At 38.0% G+C, this 14,485-nt stretch overlaps 1 protein-coding gene across 10 annotated transcripts in view; it reads left to right on the top strand.

The window, feature by feature from the left end:
- The window catches only part of LOC127979107 (microtubule-actin cross-linking factor 1), a 164,005-nt gene that overhangs the window by 8,823 nt on the left and 140,697 nt on the right, over nt 1-14,485 (top strand). For 2 of the 10 annotated variants that reach the window (XM_052584271.1, XM_052584267.1), the window contains exon 1: nt 2,056-2,931. The exons of 6 other annotated variants lie outside the window; for them this stretch is intronic. In XM_052584271.1, coding sequence (XP_052440231.1) covers nt 2,838-2,931 — 94 coding nt within the window. In that variant the 5' untranslated portion in view covers nt 2,056-2,837. Of the gene's footprint in view, nt 1-2,055; nt 2,932-14,485 lie in introns of those variants that run through there. 2 more of the 10 variants (XM_052584268.1, XM_052584275.1) reach the window with 2 other exon arrangements.

Genomic DNA, 14,485 nt, shown 5'->3' with positions numbered 1-14,485 from the left:
AATCAAAGATGGATTTTCTTCTTGCCAACACACAGCTTTTCACTTCACAAAACATTAACTGGAGTCATGTTGTGGACTATTGTGGTTTATGTGGACTATGGGTGCCGTCAGAACTCTCATTCACTCCCATTCACTGCAGATAATCCATTGGTGAGCATGTGACACATAATGCTAAATTTCTCCAGATCTGTTCTGGTGATGAAACCAAATCATATTTATCTTAGATGGCCTAAAAGGGCCGAGGCCTGAATTTTCAGCAAATTTTCATTTTTGGGTGAACTGTTCCTTTAAGTTGTGGATTCTAATGTTTCATTTCGACTTCATTCAGACAAAACAGTATTTTATTACTGGCCTTGTATTGGTTATGAGCCAAAACATGACAATAATAATTGTTGATTAATACTCTGTACTGGTCAAAATTTTATTGGTCCACCCCAATGTGAAAGTTTAGGAGTCCCAAAGATAATATGGCATGTTTTTGATAATGGTCAGAGCTTTAATGCACCACTTCAATCCCAGAACTAAACTCCATTACTTTTGCATATTTCATATTACTCCTGCATATTTTATAAGGGTATCTGTTTGGCAGAGACACATTTATGTGGTTCAGTGTAAACAGAATGTGCATACCTAGTCAAATTGCAGTCCGATCGATCAAGCACTTGAAGTGACTAATATTAAAGAGACCCTTAAGAGCTTTTAAATGTAGACTAACTGTGAATGCTATAATGTTATCCTCTTATTCTGAGCTGGATGAGAAAAGGGTTTTATTTATATATAAATCAGTAAAATGAGCCACTGTCACTGAAGTCAATTGCCAGAAACATAATCCATAATAATCGTGAGCCTAAAAAATACTGTGCTTTTAAAAATTAGTTTTATGATAATTCCACCTGCAAGAAATGAATGACATTATAGTTATTTTATTAGAGCAAGAATACTTAGGCAATCTTGCTTTATTTAATTATGATGCCCTCTTTTCCCGGAGATGTGTTATGTGTCTCAGTGGTGTGTGTTTAGGGACTCATTGGGCCAAAAGTAATATCCGCTGTCAGGCTAGCAGTTGTTAGATGTTCTGTGGGTTATGTGTGCCTTCTAGGTCTCACACACTACTTTGTTTTTGTGCAAGTGTGTGTATCTTTGCTGTATTAGCCTGTGGTATAGGATATAGAGGAATATGGTCGGATCTAGTTTTGGAAAGTCTGGTCTTCTTATGAAACTGATATGTTAGGAGTTTGGAGGGGTTGTATGTATTTTTTTCCTCACTACTAGTGCGTTAATGTGGGAAAAAGCCTATCCACTGATTTTTGAACACTGGGACAAAAAGAGGCTACAAATTTGAGAAAAAAAGTCAGTATATAAAGGAAGTATTCTGGGTTGATCTGTTCAGCATGCTCTGAGATACTGACCTATTTTTGGATGTCCAGCTACTTCCATTTTCTAATAAAATATTATTTTCGTTGCCTACCACGCAATATATTTGTGTTAATAATATAATGTGGTTCAGCACTGCCAAATCCACAAATGATGTGGTTATAATAAAATAAAAGTATCTAGCATTCCCTTCAAATGAATTAATTATGACTTATCAGTTCCATCTATCACCACAAGCAAATCTAATGGCATAGACAAATAATCATACATATTATATTCAGTAGACATGTTATTTTACACGTGTACTATGATCTACATATATTTATGTTACTAATAGGAACATTTCTCAAATCCCACATGATTTATTTACAATTTGTGTGACAGAGTTGATATGGCTGTGACAGAAAATATGACTTAAAACAGAGCCTGTGGGCGTTTTTACATAACAGTAAGAATATAAAAGCTGCCTTTAATTTTTCCTGGTTTTATAAAGGTTTTCATACATTTCTGACAATGTTGATAAAAATGAATCTGTATCAAGCAGGTGGTTGTAGTGGTAGTAAGAGATGCGCCTCTCTGCTTTAACCAGTCGGGGGCGACAAAACCCAAGAATCAGACTCAATAACATCAGCCATCGTCACCGTGAACTTCCTGCGCTGGATCTGCCTGGCGTGGCTGTGGAAGGAAGGGAGGGATGGAGGAGAAGAGCGCAGGCACTGCGGGAAGAATAGAAGAAACCTGAACCCCATTCGCACTGGGGGAAAGCGAGGGAGGAGTGAGACACACGCCGTGCGATTATTATAGAAGCGGCCATACCATTGATCAGCACGGATGGAAATCACATAATATAGCGGGTACCGGCAAACCAACAGCGCATTGACAAAGGAATATAAGAAGCACTGTCCGGATACCGTTTCACCGAGGCCTCATATCTGCTTTCGGTAGGAGCCGAACGGACCGCCCACCGCACAGAGACACACACAGACTCGAGAAGCGCACACATATAAACCCAATCACCGGCTCGCACGCGCTACAATGGACTTTAAATTCGATAACCGTCTGGATTCTGATCTACACCAATGAAAGATGGGTTTATATGGCAGTACATCTAGATTTAAACCGTTTCAGATGTTTAACCGTCATATATGATGCGAGATATTTACTCTAAACATAGATGTTTACGTATTGTTATTTATCTTATCTTTTTATGACGGCACGTTTATAGGAACCGCCGGTCCTAAGTAGCTTTATAACACTCGCTTTATTTATTTAATCGCGTTTACGATCACCAAATATAATATAATACGCTTTAGAAACACAGTGAAGCGTCAATAAGTGCTTATCCACTGTGAATATTTAACGCAAACAGACTTGACAGCTGTTGTCGGAGGACCGAGATCCACCGTCCTGGATTACTCTATCGGCGGGCCGCTGTAAGTCGGCCAGCGGGACTGAGAGACGCTATGGCCGGCTACATCCCGGGCTTACTGCCGGCGAATCACTCCCAGGAGAAGGAGTTCGCACAGGCGTATGAGGATGTGCTGGAGAGATATAAAGGTAAAAGACTCACTAAAGCTCCAGTTTTTTGTTGTTGTTTACTTTGGGAAAAGTCTGTATGCGGTTGCTGTAGCTGATATTTTGTGCCTGCTTTACTTTTGCCATTTGTTGTCAATTGTCCAAGGACAGTCAAGATGGTAGGTCTCTTTTCCCACGGGTTTGTGACAGGACAGAGGACATCAAGTGCCTCCGTGCAATGTTAGATACAGGGAATGTTGTTAATTAGCAAATTTTCAAAGTGAAAAAAGAGGTGTTTTTTAAGAGGCCACACTAAATGGTGAATTAGTGAACAAATAATAATAATAATTTATACCGCAAGCCTATCCAGTATTCCATTGCTTCCAGTTCTGGTTCAGATTTCCACCGCTGTCTGAGCTTGTCCAGAATCCTTCAGTGTGTCTAGTTGTGATGAGTTTGTCCAGTTTTCCACTAGTGCAGGGTTCCCAAACGTTTTGTTTTTGTCAGCCTGAAACCTTAGATGAAAAGGGAAGTACCCCCTGAGATTTTGTGTTAATGTTTCAATAAATTAACAATACATTCAGATGTTAATTTAATTTAATTTTTTATATCAGTTAATGAAACCACAACAAATATAATAATAATAATAGTAATAATAATAATAAGTATTGTTGTTGTTAGGCATATCATATTATTAAATGGAACCCTAATTAAAAGTGAAATTTCAATTTTACAGTAAAATACAAAATAAATTTATGACAAAATAATATATTTTTTTTATTGTATTTAGAATTTCTATATATTATAATGACATATAAATCATAAATGTATATTATTTTAAATAACATTGAACTGGTGCTCATTACGTTCCCACAGCTCATGCAGAGATTGATTTCACTGTATTTACTGTGGACCAAGCCGCTGTGTGACTCTGAAAACACTTGTGCGTAAATGATCCCAGTAACATGCAGCGCAACATACAACATGCTTATTTAATTAAACCACAGTGTTTGATTTGATCAACTGAAATATCAGTTTATTTAGTTTAGTTAAGCTGCTTCATTTATGTTTGCAATAGTTTATTAGCTTTTCCTTAACTCTCAAACCTCCTTTAGAGAAATCTTTCCCTAGTGTGTTAGCTTGTCGACTGCTGTCTGTGGATGTCCAGTTGTTGGGAATCAGTGAAGGATTGTCCTCAGATGGACAGCAGTGAACCCCAGAGGGCCTCAGACGGCTCTTGTGTACTTCTGATGACGGTGTTCCTGTGAAATATGAATACCTCAAATCTAATTGAGCATGATGCGAATACAAGGGAGAGCGAGTGATGTCAGTTGATTCGAAGAGCATCTGTGATGCAGCCCTGATGAAAAGAGGCCTTTTAATTATTGATTATTGTAATGAAATGCGATTCTGTCGGGCCATTGGGACAGGGGCCTAAGATAACACTGGGAGCTTGTTTTGTAGACCGTGATCTTAAAGGATCCTCTGTTTATTAACTGTTTCGTCAATCTAACACTTTTGAAACAACAAGGCTAATATGAGCATGAATGCTGCCCTCCACAGAGAGCATGGTAAATCAGGCTTAATTAATTGTATGCATTACACCCACATTAGCCAACAGAAAGTTTCAAAGTGGTTGCTAAGGGAGTTGTTTTATTTTGATGAATGAAGGACTAAGGGCAGCAAGATCTGAACTTATGCAACCCTCGACTTCCTTCTTGTGATCTTTTTATGCCTCTCATTTATTCTTATTCTTTATGTATTGACGCAGACAGCCTAGCTCTTTTCTTCCCAGGCTAGCTTTGTCAAAGGTCAATTGATTTAACTTTATACGCCCCGCTGACTCTCAATTGGACGTATGTCTACGTATCTTTTGTGACATGTACTTTGTTTAATGCTGAGTAATGTTTGAATGTGCAATTATTTATTTTTTGATTCATTAAACACAAACGCACTATCAGTAAAAAGTTTGGACATACTTGAATAATTCATGGTCTTTTGATTCTAAAAGCTTAAAATTAAATTACTAGGTCCATGACGGAATTTCGTTGCTTAAACATTCAATTTTTTAAATGTTTAAATAGGTTTGCTGGACTGCATGTTCCAGAATCTTACGATTAAATCCTTGAAATAGTTCGATAAATATAGATTGCGATTAAATTTAATTGCTACAATATTTATTTATTTATTTATTGGTTAGTTGATAAACTTGGCTGCATAGTAAAAGAGAAGGACACTGGAACTTTAATACTGTTTAAAATACTTTTTAATGCAGAACTGTTGAGATATTACGTTTTTGATTCACTAAGCGCTACATTATTTTAATATATGGAATGTGTCAAATATTACACATGGGTGTCAATATCTTGCAGACTTCCCCTGCTGTATACAAATGTATATATTCCTTAATATTTTTCTAAGGCTTTCAGCTGTGTCACTTGTGGCAGTTTGGCGAAGAATAGGAGAGGAAATGTGAGAAATGTGGATTTGGTGGCTTGTGAAGGTGTCACTTGAAGCTGAAATCTGAGTTGGACACATGAAACTGGATTAAATAATTCATGTACGTGAGTGCATGTCTGTTTATAAGAGGGTGGTGGTTATTTGGACCATATTTGTATTTTGTTTTGAGCTTAAGTTGTTTTTCCGTATGCATTCAGTTAACTGAAGCTCAGAGACAATTGCAGGATATGGAAAACCGACTACTGTCCAGAATGAGAATGAGACAGAACCTAGGGTCAGAAGAAAACAGACTCGTTCAGGGTATACAAACCACAGCAGCTTGCAAACAGCAGACAGGGAAACACCCCTGGTACCGGTGGTCTGCTGTCGCTCCATAAGATAGATACAGTTGATATCCTGTATTTTGTACACAAGTCGAATTCTTAATGAAATGCATTGGAAATGTGCTCCTTTATTTTTTTATGTAGATGCTTGTAACTGAAGGTTTTATTCTGTATCCACTGCAATGCAGTTTTTTAATTTGGCTTTGTCTCATGATTTCTCTTCCCCCATAATATTTCCCTCGCTCAGTTTTACTGGCTTTTGGCCCGTTCACCCTGTAGTCCCTGATCCCAGTGACCCTCAAACAGAAAAAAATCAGTTTCCTCTTGTGAGCCAGAGGAAGTGGCCGTTTGGAGGGAAGCCTCTTCCTGCTGTCTCGTCAGTTTCTTTGTTTGTGCTGTAAATACCCCAAAGATATTCCTGCTGCTTTTGTCTTTAATCCAGTTAGAATGCTTGTCATGTCACTTTCATATTAAGTCTTTTATTTTGAAAGCTGTAGTTGTGCTTTCAAATCCCTAACTTTGGTATTTATGTTGCAATGAAGTGAAAGTAGACACAGATCAATTTTGTCCATATTATGACGGATGTCTGAGTGAAACAGATTATTGAAAAAGAAAAATGTAGAGGACTAGGTTGTATCCATCAGTTTTGACTGGATGGAGGAAGATCTGAATGTCTACTTGCCATCAATTGGTTAATTGTAAGAAAGAGGGCGGGTTTAAGTGGATGAAATTACTGAACAAAATCCACCATACGTCACCAGAAAAATGTCTGTCGGTTCAATTAAGATTAGGACATTTTGTTCTCAAATGATTGTTTCACCAGTTAAACTACTAAAATGAAATTAGCTTTCTATTTAAAAACTTCCTATTTTCAGACGGAAAGTCCCAAAAACACTCCAGTGTTTGTTTATAGAACCTTCAAAGTTTTGCTAGTTTGGAGGGGAAGTGTGAGCTTGAGGCAGTGCACAGAGGCAGACAAATGATCAAGGATGGATCGGTACAACTGTATTTTTCCACATGGCCTAGTTTCCCCTGAACTCTTGACATTCTTCCTCTCACGGTAGACTGCGGTGACCATGAGTACATTCAGCCTTGGCCTCTGTCCTCCTCCCTTTCTCCCTTATTCTCTCTCTCTCTCTCTCTCTCTCTCTCTCTCTCTCTCTCTTTTCCTCTATACTGCAACGCTGCAGGATTTCCCTCCTTGTACTTCCTGTTTGGCCACATTCTGCACCGGCACCTGACTGTGTCAGTGGGGAAGAAGCCGTCAGAGGGCTGATCCTCTTTGGTTCAGGATGTTGGGTTTCATGGCGGAGGCGTCCTGTCAATGCTAATTAGACATCTTTCCTACGTAGCAGATCTGACATATTAGTGTCTAAAGTCTGGAATACATTACATGACTTTTAAGATTTGAAAACATTTTATAAAACTAGGCATCAAACGACTTTGTAAATAATGACAAAGGAAAACTGTACATCATACAGTACACGACCGAAAATCATACAATAACAGATTTTAAAGTCATTCCAATCAGAACAAACTCAGAAACGTGCGCCATATTGCCAGTAGACAAATGATGACACATGAAAGCAATATGTGTCTGAAAATATGTTTGATATCCTCCGACTGGATGGGATGAAAGTCTGGAGCTACAAAATCGGTGTCTGTGACCATCATGCACTATGTGATTTTTCTTTGTAACCTGTCTGCAGACTGGCTCTGACTTTCGGCATATAGCATCAACTTCTCCAGACTGTAAATCGGCAGGAAATAGGGTGAAAAATTGCGTAGTGGATTCCAGTGTTAACATTGCATTCATTACAAGTAATGGTCTGAAAACGTCATGCTCATTCAAAAAATATTCTTGATATGTTTGTAATGGAATACATTTGTGCTGCTTGCTGCAGCATGGAGCCAAAATAACATTTGGCTACAGTGTTGTCCATTAATGGCAAAATATTGCATGTTCAGTTATACAAGTCCCTTCCATTCATTGGATATATGGATATTTGGATCCAAATGGACTATGCGAACAGTATTAAAGCTATCATTAAAAATATTAACATATTGACATTAACTAATGGGATGCTTTTAAAAAGAAAATGGGAAAAAAAGCTTTAACTATGCAGAGGGAGAGATTTACCTCTAACAATGAATTTTATATATATATATATATATGTGTGTGTGTGTGTGTGTGTGTGTTTTAATATTTTTTTGTGAATAATCAATTATGTTTCATTCATTCTCTGTTTTTTTTTTTTTACACAACATTAAATGCAAGGTGTTTTCAATGTTACTTTGAAAAATTATTTAAAGAACTAATTAATTTATCCACTGAGCCACAGATTACTGTAGCTGGCGTGAAATTCATGAAAATTGATTCACAAAAATGATGTATGCAGAACATCTCCAATCATTTTGCTTGTATTAACCCTGCACTTTTCTTACAATCGACTGCTAGCTCTGCCTCCATCCAATCAATAACTAATGTACAGAACCAAGCTCTACATTCTCTTCTCCTTCCATAATTAACACATTGACTCATTTAATTCCAACTTTAAACACTCACATCATGTTGACAGATGCTTGATTTGAAAGTAACTTCTGTGAGAACTACTTCGTACATCTTTACACTGTTAACAGTGGACAATGGACCTGTGTTTGAAAGCAAAATTGACTGCACCTTAAGCCTCCTATATACTGAGCATGACTCAGTTTTCTAATTTTGTGCTAGTCTGGTCCTGTATTTAAACTCTTTGTCCTCTTGGTGCATGAGCAAGCTGACTGCCCCACTCTGCAGTAGTCGGGCCTATGAAGAGCTGTTGTGTAATGAATCCTCAGCTGACTTTAAAGGATACCTTTAACTCCTTCAGTGACTTACTTTTGCACTTAAGTCTCACAAACCTATTGCTGAGCTGTGTTTGACATGGTTCCCCCTTACAAAATGTCTCTAGCCCTTCTTACACAGACGTCCTGCTGGGGGGAGGCAGTGCTGGTGGGCACTGGGTGCTGAGCTTTCAAGACAATCACTGATGATTCTCAGAGTGGCAGGGTGTTCAGATTTGAGACTGTAGCCGCTGTGCTCTAGTACCAGGCTCTGTTAGACACACACACATGCACACACACTCATTGCTGTGTTATACCTCAGGGGATGCTGCCAAAAAGAAAAACTGTGAGGAAAATGAGCAGGAGCTGAAGAGCTGTTTTTGAGTTGAGGGTGCAGTTGAAGATGGCCAGATCTGCGATCGTGAATTAATCATGAAGGTTGTGTTAAAAGCATGAGGCCACGTTGGCTTGGAGAGAAATTGATTTATGATAGATTGACAGAGAAACGCTGCTCATGTTCCCCTTTTATACATTACAAAAAGCAGATGACTTCTCAACATTACACACTGTGAAATCATCCTACCTGGAATATTTCCTGCTTCGCTGCTTTTCTACAAATGCAGCACTTTTATTTTTGTGATGATTTATGTCTTTAATACTTTCAAGCACCATTTGAAGGATTTTCTGTATTCTAACTCCTCTTTTTCTTGTATTGTCTGGTCAGATTAGCTCAGTAAAATATTAAGGGCTGATTACAGTATATTTTAAGCATGCAGTATTACCTCAGAACTCTGTTATACGGTCAATTGGAAGTGATTCTGTTTTGATTGAACAATGAATTATAAATTCAGAAAATGTAAAGAGCCACAAAGATAGGAACTCAAAAATGATCTGTATTACAGTGTATGATGTAGCTGTCCATCAGTGTAAACAATGTGCAAAGTAATTAAACCAGAAAGTACACTATTTATAAAGTTATTGGCTTCTAAAGTAAGGATTCTACTCTGAATCGCTGAAACGAGTCGTTATAGATTTCAAATCTTTTGCCCATCTCTATGTACGTCACTAGGACACTTTGCATAATAATCTCCGCCTACCGTCAGTATGTCGCGCTAGCACCCTCTGGAGTCGATTAAAGCGGATACGCGTTATGAGTCATTTTCCCCTGATAACCCCGAGAAGAACTTAAATTACACTTTCAGTTTTAATCGTACAGATAAAAGCAATACATCAATCGAATCTGTAAAGGCTTTATTTCTTTGGATACAGACATAACTTTGTGCACTTATAAAATAAAGATAACAAACAAGGTGTGCTGTCTGCAGCCTTTGTCTGTGCTGATCTTCATTTACAAACACGTCATTAAAATGTGAATACTCAACGAAGAGACATGAGAGAGATATCTATAGAAAGCTTGACATGTCTTCTTTAAAACTAAACAAGTGCTGCCGAAAACAGATATTCTGTGATAAAGTAATCCATATGAAAACAACACGATGTCTGTTTTTCATGTCTCCCTTCTAATGTGACCATGCCCACGCGTTGAACGCGCTATTCAGATTCAAACTGAAGCGCGCGGCTTGAATACACCCACACAGAAGAAAAAGCAGCGAGACTGTTCAAGTTTTTTATTTTACTGTTTGCTTCGCGATGATAGGAATAAGACATAATTCACCCCAAAAAGATGCTAACGCATTGTTTACCATGAAGTTGTGTGCGGAACAACCAATCAAAACTGACTATGTCAGTTGACCAATCAGAACACAGTATGCTACTGAAAGATGCTGAATCTTTTGAACAGCTTTGCGCGAACCGTTTGGGGATCTCTGAGAATTGAGGTAATTTTAAAATGATATTTTGACAAAATGACAATGTTTTTTAACCTTGGATGGATTTAAACCTGTTGTACAGGACTTATAAACAGTGATAGGAAGCTTAGAATTTTCTTCTTACTGGCTCTTTAATTATGCAATCTTCTGTAAACCTTGCAGCCTTTTTAGTCTAATTAAATTATTTTTTCTATGGGTGAGTCTTTTCACTATTTTGATTTGCAGGGCCAAGTTCACTAAAACTTTGCAATGTACAAAAATATTAATAAATTTATTTCTCCAAACTCCTGTGTTCATAATAATGTGAAAGGAAGTGAATTTAACACAATCTAGTGTGACTCTCCAGACGTAACCTATAAAACTGAGATTACATGACATTTCCTTATCCTCTTCAGGTGGTGGGAAGCACCTGTGTGTGTGTAACAAGGACATTCACTTCACTCATCCTCCCCTGCTCTTGAAAAGAGTGTGTGCATGTGTGTGCTTTTGTAGGAAACCCTGTACAGAATATTTCCAGTTCTTTTAACTCCATCCGCTGTTTTAACAATTTCTGCTGTCCCTTTTGGAAGAGTGAATGTGTACTGGTGCCGATTATTAATTTAAGTTTAATAATGTTTGATAAATTAAGTTCAGTAATACAGTTAAGGGCTTGAGGTATAGTCTCAAATTTTATTCAGAAGTAATGTACTGATGAAATTGATCAATAGTGACAGTAAAGACATTTATAATCTTACAAAATAATTTTATTTTGTCTGTGTTCTTTTAAACTTTCCATTTATCAAAACAAAAAAGCAGTTTGAGTACCTGAAGTTTTAAAATATATTAAAATACAAATGGTTATTTTAAATTGTAGTAATATTTCACACTATCTACTGTATTCTTAATCAAATAAATGCAGCCTTGGTGAGCATTACAGACTTCTCTAAAACTTATGAATGATGATGTGCAATGAATCCCAGTGTGCAAATATTTCATCAGATCAAGGTAACCTGATGACAAATATTTTAGTTTTTTTATCCTATATTATTTGCATTTTGTTAAGGACGGTTAATAATGGTGAGGTTAAAATGCTGGCTCTAATGCTAATAGGGTAACTTGGAAGTATCGTGCTTTATTGAAATACCTTGGAGCACCATGGAACATGTAATATGGTAATCATTCAACTCTTGTGAAGAATTATGATTTATAGCATAGCCAGGCTCTTCACAACCAGATGAATGTTTTTGATGTTCTGAAAGCAGTTAGGCGCATGACTCTCAGCTGAGAGTTGCAGTGGGAATGTTGCCCGCTGATTGTGGTGGCATCTGATTCTTTAGCCACACCAATGAATGCTGGGACTGTCTCGCAACAGGGTGTGGATCTTAGAGAGCTTTATACCCCAATTAGATTACAAATAGTTTCCACACAGGTGAGTATTTTAAGCTTTAACATTTACCTTATTAGTTCCAAATGGAATGCTAAAGAGGAAATGCTGAATGTGGTTAATAGAGGATGGTAAAGTTTCTTATAATTAAGACTTCCATTAAATTTTGCATAGATAGGTTTGTCACATAAAAGCCAATGTATATAATTCTTTAAAGTTCTTACCTCTCTGTTAATGATTAGTTTGCTTACATATTCATGATTAACTTTTCATTATACTGTTACACAGAACTGTCTTGTAATACTGTAAATGAACAGTTGATGATCCAGAGAGAGAATGAGAGGGCATTTGCCTGAAAGCTGAGAGATTTGCCATTCAAATCAGTCCTGTTTGCTAATCTCTCTTGCCGGATATGTGCTTTACAGTCAGACCTCCTGCAGGGGCAGCACTAATCTCACTTATCCACCTACTGCACGTAATTATTGCCATATTAGAAATAAGACCAGCATCTCTACTCGCCTGCACAGTGGGCTGACCCACACTCTATTGCTCTGTCTGTGCTTGAAGTTTTTGATTGAATGCCCTGGTAAAGAGCTCCACTCTTAGTGCCTTTTTGTGTCTTTTTTTTTTTTTTTTTTAAGGATTTCTGTCTTTCCTTGTACAGATAAGGGCTTCCACACAAGGTCTATAGAGTCTGCTGACAGTGAAGCAACACATTCAGTCAGACCTGTGCATTTGGAATGTGAAGTTAACAAAACTGGACAAGAATGTCTGGGTCATATTTAAGGCATTATTTTTGCAATTTTGTTTCACCATTAAGATTAGGGGTGCTCCGATCACGATCGGCCGATCGTTAATGCACATCTCATCAGTAAACGGTTCTCTAATCAGCGGTTAATTCCATCAGGTGCGTGATTTCTCATAGAGCAGCTGTTACTACAACGAGCCGTTGTTAACTGAGAAGATGCACCATAAAACGCTGAAAATGAAGTGGATTTGCGCATCTTTTCTATTAACCACGGCTCTGTGTAGTAACAGCTGCTCTGTGAAATCACGCACCTGATGGAATTAACCGCTGATTAGAGAACCGGCTTTACTGACGAGATGCGCATAACGATCGGCCGATCGTGATCGGAGCACCCCTAATTAAGATCCCTAAAGGCGGCATACACGGTGCCATTTTTTGTTGTTGTAGTAGTTTCAATCGTGTGGAAATCGTGTATGCTCGTATGGTCGCGACTCATATCATGTGCGAGGAATTATGAGCCAAGCAGAGTGCCTTACGAGGACTTCCGACCTCCAGATCATTTTTAAACCGGTCTAAAAAGTTTGTGAGCTATCGGTTTGAATTTATGACGTGTGCGGTTGAACGAGCTGATTTGTTGATCTATCTGAAGTTGACCAATCACAGACCTCATATAGTGCTGTCTTCTTTTCTGTGTGAGGGGCACTTACCATAGACACTGAAGGGATATGATTCTTCTTTGTAAGAGCTGGGAACCAAGAGTCTCCAGTTTTGTCTTCTCATCCTTACACTTTTTCAGTGACTCTGAATAGTAGGTCATTAGTTACCGGGAGTTGTAATCTGTTTTGACGAGAGCTGTGTTAACAAGATTTACCCCTAACTGACGTGGCTAAAATTATCAGTTTACGAGACACGGACATCTGTAAAAGGCGGCAAAATCATTTTTGCCATTGAAGCCCTTTTCAGTCAGTGTTTATCTCCTTAATCTTGGTTTTTGGCTTCTTTTGGGTTTTGGACAATACTATTTATTGTTCCATTTCAATGAAGACTAATGGAATTTGGCTGCAGTGTTCTAAAATCTTTGCATTTTTTTGTTTATTATATTAGATGTTCCTTACCTCCCTAGCCTGTCCTTAAAAGTGCTTTTATAAAAATAAGAGGTGGCAGATGGAACAGACGTTTGGTGACGTGAATGGAATAATACATTCGCATATGTCTGCAAAGTATCCAGCTGTTCACTTTCAGATGTGTTTCTCAAATATGCTGTCTTTGAACAAAGGTGAATTTGGAAGAATATCCACAAATTTCAGGTCACTGTAAACCTGTTCCATGCAAGATACCATTAGCCTTTAAAATGCAAACATCAAAAAAACAAAAACAATGACTGTTGTAACAGTCCGTAAATCAGACCTTTCTGTAACGCTAACGCTAATAGCTTAAATGAAAATAATGAATTGTGTAGCGTAGTATTTTTTTTGTACACAGTGCCGCGTACTGTCAATCACTCCTGTACGCGTGCATCACTGTCCTCCTCGCAGCTGCAGAAACTTGCGCTCTCTTTATCAAGCTTTAAAACAAAAAAGGGGACAAAAAGGTCATATTTTCTTTGTACCTATAGATTAATTAGATAAATGAATATCTAAATTCGTGCCTAGCCACATACGGTATTTTTTTTAGAACTTAGAAAAAAGATGCTGCAGCCAATGAGCAGCCAGCGGGGGCTAGTTGCAGGACGACTCAACCTCTGCAGACAGTTCTTAATGTTTATCAGACAATAACTACTCAAGATTTTGCTTAAGTATAATTTTCGGGACAATTAGGGCCAGATTCGGGATTTGGGACAACAGTTTAGATTTCGGGCTGTCCCGAATTTTAGGGACGTCTGGTCACCCTATTCAGGTTAAACAGCTATCATGCTCACTTTGTCGTTTGGGGTCTTTTTTGGTAATGTGTTTTGCACATCTGGCCCTGTCAATAGGGAGGAAAGGGGTCAGTCAGCCCTTCTGGTGAAGGATGACCCACTCCATCTGTCTCCGGTCAGGTGGGTGTTTAT

Source organism: Carassius gibelio, chromosome B19 (assembly GCF_023724105.1).
Source record: "Carassius gibelio isolate Cgi1373 ecotype wild population from Czech Republic chromosome B19, carGib1.2-hapl.c, whole genome shotgun sequence".
Taxonomy (NCBI): domain Eukaryota; kingdom Metazoa; phylum Chordata; class Actinopteri; order Cypriniformes; family Cyprinidae; genus Carassius; species Carassius gibelio.
This window is presented reverse-complemented; position numbering and strand designations above follow the sequence as displayed.